At 38.7% G+C, this 9,395-nt stretch overlaps 1 protein-coding gene across 8 annotated transcripts in view; it reads right to left on the reverse strand.

Moving 5' to 3' along the window:
• TMEM260 (transmembrane protein 260) overlaps positions 1-8,545 on the reverse strand; it is a 67,549-nt gene extending 59,004 nt beyond the window's left edge. For 3 of the 8 annotated variants that reach the window (XR_004525057.2, XM_019923644.3, XM_019923651.3), the window contains exons 1-3: positions 8,290-8,545; positions 2,920-2,951; positions 2,040-2,191 (exon numbers count right to left, since the gene is read on the reverse strand). Coding sequence is in view for 7 of the 8 variants with exons in the window: in XM_019923644.3 (XP_019779203.1) it covers positions 2,040-2,191; positions 2,920-2,951; positions 8,290-8,449 (344 nt within the window). In the remaining variant the exon portion in view is untranslated. The remainder of the gene's footprint in view (positions 1-2,039; positions 2,192-2,919; positions 2,952-8,289) is intronic. The other 5 variants (XM_019923655.3, XM_019923623.3, XM_019923614.3 and 2 more) reach the window with 3 other exon arrangements.
• Between the last annotated feature and the right edge of the window lie 850 nt (positions 8,546-9,395).

Here is a 9,395-nt window from a genome sequence, read left to right on the forward strand (position 1 = left end):
AAGCCAGCTGACATTGTATAATGTCTTCTTCTACTGGATCAATAGGCTACTGTTAGTCCTATTACCATAGAGATGGCTTGCTCTTTCCTGAAGGGTGGCTATTGTTTGACAAAACAGATTTGCCACTTGAACTAGGTTGTTCCCAAAGGACGTGTACCTTGTCAATTATTTGTATTCAAAATAATGAAGTATTTTCATATTAAAAGTATGTAAGAGATAATGTTGTCAGGTCCCTTTTCAGAAAGAAAGCAACTTTTCCAAAGTACTAGATTACTAAAAGCATGCAAATATCCAATTTAGTCTATGAAGAGTTTTTGATTTAAAACATATGTCAGCAAGTATACAAATTTATCATTAAGACTGTATATTAAAAGAAAAGGGTCACAGGCTTGTGTGCTAATCTAAAACCCATTATAATCAAGCATAATAACTAATCAAAGCTATTTTAAAATGTGGACAACTCAAAGGAAAATTATTGTCCCAAACTATTCGGATTCTGGAAAGATAAAGATTTTTATATATGATTTTTACAGTGGTTTTTATGTGGAAGGGCATTGACAATTAATATAGTGGAAAACATGGAAAAGTTTTAGAAAACGAATCACTTTACTTGCTTAAGAGCTGGCTACAGCATTTAAATATATGTATATGTTGTAGAAATAATCTAAAATACAGATGAACTAACAAAACAAATACAAGTATTAGTTTTCTTTAAAATGTCTTTGTCTTAAATGTCTTGCGAAAACTCATACATTTAATAAAAGACAGGTAAGTTCTAAATTTCAACCTAGATATTTAAAAATAAAAAGTTTTTCTCTCAGAGAAAATGACAGTCTTAATTATAAAGGATCAGAAGGAACAATTCTAATAATGATTATTCTAATCATTTAGAAAGAGAAAGTATTCATAACACTAATTAATCCAAGCAGAAATGTTATTTTAAACATTTCATACTTAAAGATATGGCTATCACTGAAAACCTGTAAGACCGAAATAGAAACAAATTAAATAATACAGATTAAAGTTTAGTAAATGATCAACAATTACAACTTTAAATCTGAAAGCTTTCCACAAATAGATTTAATAGTAAGCTTTAGCCATAATTATTGTAACTTTTACCTTTCTACAAATAATCAAAAGGGAATTTACAAAGAATTTAGTCAAAGGGCAGTGATATGACAAATGTAAATAAAAACATTAGTCTCCAAAACTGACATCTGAAATTGTCTATTCAAATTATACTCTATTTACATACAAAAATTACTTGTTTTTATAATAAAATCTGCAATACTTTTTGAAAGAAATGTTCTAACTTGGTTTCCCCTTTGCAGGAAAAATAATTTGTATTTTTGACTATAATCCTTTTAGGCATAAGTTAGACTGAGTTAATACCGAAGGAGAGAGAAACAGCAAAGGCAAATGTGTTTAGCAATATCCTAAACTAATGACCTGTTTTTTTAAAAGCAGCATAGCCTTCCAAACTAAGAAAGCCTTCCATCATGAAGTAAGTGGTGTCTAATTCGCCTATCTTCCCTACAGCAATAATGGAACAAAGTGAAACCTTACTAAAACCACAACCTAAATTGATTTCCTTAGTTAACAGCCTCATTTCAAAAAGTATACATGTGCATATTTAAAATACAATATAATTAGGTATTAGCTCTGGACCTGATAGGCAGCTGCCCATCAGCAATACTATGAGTAATTAAGTGATATTTACCATTTACCAAAAGATGAACTTTATATTGTTGAATTAAACTGGCCCATCTGCATCTTCCTGAAATGACAAACCTTATTAGTTCTGCCTAACCAGAGAACTGTGATAATGAACTGGTGACACCTTCTCTCCGTTGTATGAAGCAGAACCAACTGTGTAATCATTTAAGCAGTCAAACGCATATGAAATTACTGTAAATTGAGAAAGTGAAATCACATGAGTGATTAGGAAAAACCATTCAAGCAACAAAAGATTTTTTTTTTGTAATGTATGTGCATAGGCCATCTCCAATTAGTCAAAATTAACTAATCAACTACTTTACCTGAAAACGGTGAAAAAAAGTAATGCTGCAGCTACTGCTCCAAATAAGCCACACAGAAGATTGACTCGGTAGGCAACCGAACCAAAAGGAAATAGTATAATTGCCAGTTTAGCCACCAGAGTGAACAAAGGATAGCCAGGAGGATGGGCAACCTAAGGGAAAATTAGCAACAGTCAGAAGGTTTTCATCTAGTAAAGGAAGAGTCACACTGGCTTTAATTGAAAAGCAGCGCTTTTCTCAGGCAAGTATAAAGATTAAGAGACAATGACTAAATGTTTGAATAGTGGTTTTCTATTGTAATCCTCTTGTGCCAATACAAATAAATATTTTCTTTAGTGGATTTGGCAGGGTCTATCACATGGTGTGTCACCTAGAGAAAGGGTGACATATTTCATTGTCAGTTCTTAAGGAGTTTGTTCTCTGGGTTCACAGTACATTAGGGTCATTTAAAAGGCTATTGAAAAAAAACGGGTTCTGAAATATCGTATTGGTTAGTAAGTTGAAAGACCACACTGCTATCGGATTACCACCATGCTGACAGTCCTAAGGTCTTGCCTAAAGGGATCATGCACCACAATAAAGTTTATTAAATAATAAACTTATTAAAACTGTTAACCCGATTTATTTTATTCTCCATAGCTTATACAAAATTTCGGGTGATAATAAGCCAGCTACTGTATATATAGTAAAGGCTTTGCTTTATGATTTAGTTTAATTGGATTTAAAACTTAAAGTAAATTGTCATGTACTGTACTTATAAGTTACTAAAAACTGGGGTTTGAAAATAAATTAATCTACTTTACTCCATGCTTAATTAAACTTTCTTAATTCCTAAAACTGTTAATGAGAGCATTGATTAAACAATAAAACTAATACTTACTCCAAGCTCATGTGCGGCTGTGATCAGTTCCCCTGTGAAAAAATAATGGAAAACCAATAATTACTATTAGAAAATGACACTCCTCCAAAGTTTTCAAAATCCAAATGCTTGCATTGGGGTTTTGCATTAATTTGACTGGATAAAACTGTAAATCTGTGGAGATTTAACAGCATGAAATAGTCTCAGAATATGTTCTCCCTTAGGTATTACTGAACAAACTATCTTTGTTAGTTTTTAATAACTGGTCAGTGTAAATATACGTGAATTCTAGTTTCTAAAAATGCTTATTTTAAGCAACAAGGTCCTATAGCATAGGGAACCATGTTCAATATCTTGTAATAACCTATAATGAAGAATATGTAATATGTGTAACTGAAGCACTTTGGTGTACCCCAGAAACTAACACAACATTGTAGATCAACTATCCTTCAATTTAAAAAATATGCCTACTTTCCCTCCTGAAAGTTGTTTTCCCTTGCAAATATAAAAAAACTCTTACAGAGCATTAGTGTAAAATGCTGTATTATCCCTCAAGAATTTAGTACAAAACTGTCGGTAAAGATGCAACCTTATGATATGTAAAATGTGCAGACACTGGAGATTTGAACAGTCTATAAAATGTGCCATTCTGCCCTAAACTGACATTTGGATACATCCTCTACATTAATTATGTTGGATATCTTTAAACAATTGCCAAATTCTTATTAACTCCAGGTTATTTTGGTAAGCTTTGACTACCAAAGTACATTTTTTTCAAACCAATAAATCATAATATTTACATAGTTCTTCGTAATTCCTCACCATTAGTAATTACTTCTAAAATTATGATGTAGTAATTCAGTGCTTATTTGTTAATACTTTAAGTATCCAGAGCACAGGGACTATTTCTGATTATCCCTATACACTTAATACAGTACAGTGTAAGAAATCAATCAATATTAATTGATGATTTATGAAAGTACTATTATCTATTGGGAAATGTATTAATGTCCATTTTCTATCCTTCAGTGGATATCAGTACTCTTCATTTCTACTGCCCTGACCGTATTTTAGACCCTTCCTCTCTCTGGCCTGGGCTACAGCGATAGCTTTGACCAATGTTTTATTCCAATTCATCTTCCTACTGAAATCACTAATTACTGCCATCCCCACTCCCCAGAGGTCAGATTGTTTCCTTAGACTAAAACTGCTCAATGGCTGCTCTCTGTGTACTGAATGAAGTTGATTCCTCAGCGTGACATGCAAGCCCTCTATGGCTTCCAGGTCCCCTTCCAAGGCTTATGTCCATGAAACCTATGCTCACTTTTGTCAGATCTGACTACCCACTGTTCCTCTGAATGGTCCTCTTTTGCACCTCTTACCACTCATTTTCTCATCCAGCATTCTCTCCTAAATCCATCAAGGCCTAGTTCAGTTGCTACCTTCTCAGTGACACCTTTCCTTACACATACCCTTCCCCAGCTTCACCCATCAGAATGAATCACTTACTCCTCCTCCATAGAACCTGCTGGAACCTCTCTATTTAGCACTTAGATTGCCTTTTATTCTGGTTAGTTGTTCTCATTTGTCTTTTCCACTAAGTTGAAAATATCCTATCCATTTCAGGGTTCTGTCAAGACATCAGCACCTCTCCCTCCTCGTGCCACACAGAAAAGCCCCGCACCTAGAGACTGACAAAAAGACCTATCACGTTGTCATCCTTGCTACTCAAGACACCCCCATCTCAGGTTGAATGACTGCTCACTTCACAGAAATCCCGAGGGCACCAAAGACAGATCCTGCTCACTTAAGTCATTTACTTAAGGACATCTTTGACGTTTACTGCAGATATTCAAGAGCATCTTACAAGCCAAAGGCCTTGTATCTTATATAAATAAATTGTTTATGGTTTTAAAATGTTTAAAATAACTCCTCCCTTTGTAGCTGTTACCAGTATTTTATAGTATTTCATAGTTTTACTCTAGAATGGGTTTGCTCTTTATGTCTTCAGTCCCAAATGGTTTTAATCAATTTTTGGTTTTTATATTTCTGTAGGTGCTATGAAGCACAGTTCAGTTCAGATTTCCAAGGTTGCTATTCATTCTCCTCCATTTAAAATGTACTTAGAATTACATTTAACATTAAGAAAAATAGCCTATTTTCTCTAATTTCCTTTTACCATTGAAAAGTCAATATGCTGTTATTCTTTGCTGGAGTTGTTGGTAAAAAGATGAATCTGGAATGTGACTAACCTCCATCACCAACTCTTATCAAATGTGAAACTAAAATATAAATAGAAAAGATGCTACTATTCAAAGTCTATGAATGCACCCTTGATAAAAAGCTAAACACGACTCTTAAAATTGAATATGATACAAAAGAGAAAGTAAATATGATAAAAGGGTGCTTGCTTTCCCTCAACCCTTTACACTAGGGTTGCCTCAAATGTTAAGTCCTACTACAACCTGCATCAGAATTACCCAGATGCCTTTTAAAAATGAAGATTTCTTGACCATAACCCAAATCTACCTACACTAAACCCTCTGGCATTGGGGCCCAAGTTTCCCAGGCAATTCTCTAGTACATTCAAGTTTGAGAACCACAGCTTTTTCATCTGGGACACAAATGGGTGGCAAGCTCAGAGTTGTTAGCAGAAGCTTCACCTTTACAAAACCCAGCTCCCTCCGTATTATACTTTTTATATTAATTATAAAATTATATTGTCATATATCAAGTATGTTAAAGACAGTATCTTAAAAATATATAAACACATATATAAGCTAATTTATTTTTCCCAAGGATAACAAATAGAAGTGAAGGCTAGATTCCTACCCTTTCCTCTACAGGACCAGGCGTGCTCCTGCCCATAAATCAACTATGTGTATCAAGCAGTGCAAAAAATAAATTCTGGCAAGGCCACACAATGCGATGGATTCATGGAGTGTAATTTAAGACTTATCAGGAAGAAGAATACATGCTTTAAGTTGGTTTTGAGATGTGTTCTGTTTATTGGTAAAAAAATTTTTCATAAACACAAAATTCAAACAGAACAGTACATTCAACATATAAACAAAATCATCAGACATGATTATACAAATTTTACTGGCAACACTTGGAAAACAGTTTATCACTCCCAAAAATGAACATAGAAATATTAGAAGCAACCACTATTCAGCGTCAAACTAAACAAGTCACAATGCCTAAAAAGTCTGATAACTCAAAGTGAATAGATAACTTTATTCTTTTGGGGAAAAAATACAGTATTAATAAAAACAAGGCAACAGCTGTAATAGGGGCGGGACAGGTGTGAGCTATAGCAGCCCCATTCAGCCATTGGCTGGCACTGCAGTGGGCCCCGCCTCCTCCCCATCTGTATAAAAGGAGCTCAAATTTGGATTGAGGGAAGATGTTTTTTGAGACACTAGTCAGCCATCTTCTCGGTCTGCTAGCTTTCCGATTCAAGTGGTTATTCCTTGCTCTAACAACACATCTCTCGATTTATTGGCCTGTCATGTGGTGAGCAGACCACGCTTGGGCTCCGTAACACAACTGTACATTTTAAATAGACTTTATCACTAAATACGTGATGACAGATTTAACAAAGAATTTAGAGCACAGGTTGGTTAAGAGAGCATGTTCTAAAGTCAGTCTACTTGGTTTCTTTCCTTGACGGCCTCTACTTTCTAGCTGTGTGATTCTGGACACAGCTTAACTGTTTTGTCATCTATAAAAATAAAGAAATTGATAGTACCTACCTCACAGGGTAGTAGCTGGGAGGATTAAAATAATTCACGTAAAGCACTTGGAACAGCACTGGCACGTAGTAAGTACTCAATAAGTGTTATTATTATTCATCCTAATCCCGTCCTTCAGGCTCAAACAACCATGGTAAAGAACTGTCAATGTTTTTTTGAAAGTTACAGAACTCCTCAACCTCTGAGTAATGCTCTCCAATGTCAAAACTCTCACAACTATAAAGCTATTTCTATTATTTAGTATAACCCTTAGAAATACGGTAACTCCGTTCCCCACTATACTAATGAAACATTGCTCCTATTTGTTCAATAGGACATGAAAGAAAGAGTCAAGGTAATGACGTGTAAAAGGAACATCAAGGATCCCCAGTGTGGTAGGCAGCCTTGAAGACGGCCTCCAAAGCTTCCCAACTCCAGTATTCTCACTGTGTAATCCTCTCGCCCTTGAGTGTGGGCTGACATATTGACTCACTTCCAAGAATAAAACAGGGCAGTGGTCTGTCACTTCCAAGATTAGGTTACGAAATGACAGAGCTGTCAGGCAGAGGTGCCATCTCTTCCTCTTGACAAAAGTCAGCTTACAGAGAAACCCGTTTGGCAAAGAGCTGGATGGGGTTTAGAAGTTAATCCTCGCTAAGCTGAACCCTGAGAGGACTGCAGCCCTACCCCATACCACGACAGCATCCTTGTCCTAAAAGCACCCACTTAAACTGCACCCAGATTCCTGATCAACAGAAAATGTGAAATAGTAAACGTTTTTTGTTTTAAGCCACTCAATTTGGGGGTATTTTGTTATGCAGGAACTAGGGCACTCAGTTTTTTTTCAGTCTATACATTCATGACCCAAATTTACAGCACCATTCTAACAAAATTACGGATCATTATTAGGCATTATTAGACGGTCAATTTGGCAGCAAAACAAAGCCTGCATCTTGTCTCTCATCCCAAATACATAACGATTATTCATGTGATTTAAATGGCCCACGGGGCACGCTTTTCAATAGAAGCAGCTTTAAGCCGCAACTGGCTTCCACCCTTTCAGGCGTTCTCCCGCAAATAGTCTGCAAGGCTGGTTCCTTTTCAACATTCAGGTTTCAACTAAAATATCACCTCCTCAGAGGCCTTTCCCAACTAGCCATTCTGATGGAGCCACTGCCTACCCCACTGTCAATCACATTTCCCTCTTACTGTCTCCATTAAATTCTCCCCACCTAATACGTTGCTGGCTATTCAGTAGTATTGTCTCTGCCCGCATTACAACACTCTCCAAGATACTTGTACACCACTCCTGTTAGTCTTTTTGTCTGGAACACGATAAGCACTCAGTAAGTAATGTTTGTGGACTAAAAAGGAATGGAAAGCAAAAACTCAGGTCCAGGAAAATGATCGGAGAAGTGGAGAGAAAGGTCGGTAAGTCCCATCAGGCGAAACCAACCAGCCCCGTCTCGAAAGCCTGAGAACTAAAGAGACCAGAATTACAGAAAAATTACACGAATGGAAACACAGATTGGTTCTGGAACGCAAAACCCTGCGGGGGCCCCGGCGGGTGGATGGAGAGGTCGAGCTGACCAGACCTCGTGGGGACAGTGCGGACCAGAGAAGGGGGGCAGGAGGCACGACCCTGAGAGTACGTTACCCGAGTCGCCCCCCGGCACCGAGGGGGGCAGCGTGAGGGTGAACACGGCAGCCACAGCGGCGAACACGGCGACGCCACCGCGGAGGCCCCCAGAGCGCCGCGGCCCCGCTCGGGCTGCCCGCCCCCCGGCCGGGCCCCCGCCGTCGCCATGGAGACCCATGGGCCAGAGGGGACCGAGGAAGGAGGACACGGCAGGCCCCAGGACTCGGGACAGCCGGGTATCCCCAGGCCGACGGGCGAGCGCGGCGCGCGGCGGCTTCCGGGTCGGGCCGGGCGTACGGGACCGCACCTTCTGCGCCGGCGCGGGGGTGAGAAAATGCGGGGTCTCGCTGGAGCCAGGCCCAGGCAGCCTTCTGGCGCCGTACCGCGCGCCAGGGTTTACAGAATTATAATATGCTTTCCACTAGCGCATCACAAGCGACAGTCTTCTTTTAAGAAAGGAAGCCTGGGCCCAGGGCCTCCGTCTCTATGGCCTCCCCAACTTCCTAGAGACTTGGTCGGGTCTGACAGAGACAGGAGCCGGGTTGCCAAGCGGGCGTGAGAAAGGGCCGCGACTGCCCCCTGCGGTGTGGGGTGGAACTACACGAGGGGCCCCAGACCGCCAGCCCGAGGGGACGTGTGCGCACAGTAAGTGCCGAGTAAGCCAATACATACATTAATCGCATGTTTACTACGAGTAATTATAAGCTCGTGTGCTAATTGTTAAATCGCTGAGTTATTTTCAGAGAGATTAAAATAAGCTAGTTGGTCTATTTTGTTTCTTATAGCATGAGGAAAACTTGGGAGATAAGTTGAGAAACTTGAGTTTCTGTAGTAAAACAAATAATTTACACCGTGATAAAGTTGTCTCCTACTTTAATGAAGAGAAGTATTTAGATGAAGATTTGACCACACGATGGAAAATGAACTGAAGATACTGCATTTTCCAACTAGCTGTGATGCAAAAAAGAATGGGGACTCTTGGGTCACCACATAGCATGGCTCTTGGCGAGATCTTTAAGCTTACATTTTACATTATTATAGCAATTATTCTGGAGTGGGAGGAGAGGAGGGCAACCTCCCTGGAATGCATCTCAAAAGACACTGAAGATCAGTGACAATCTAAA

The sequence above is a fragment of the Tursiops truncatus genome, chromosome 2 (genome assembly GCF_011762595.2).
Source record: "Tursiops truncatus isolate mTurTru1 chromosome 2, mTurTru1.mat.Y, whole genome shotgun sequence".
Taxonomy (NCBI): domain Eukaryota; kingdom Metazoa; phylum Chordata; class Mammalia; order Artiodactyla; family Delphinidae; genus Tursiops; species Tursiops truncatus.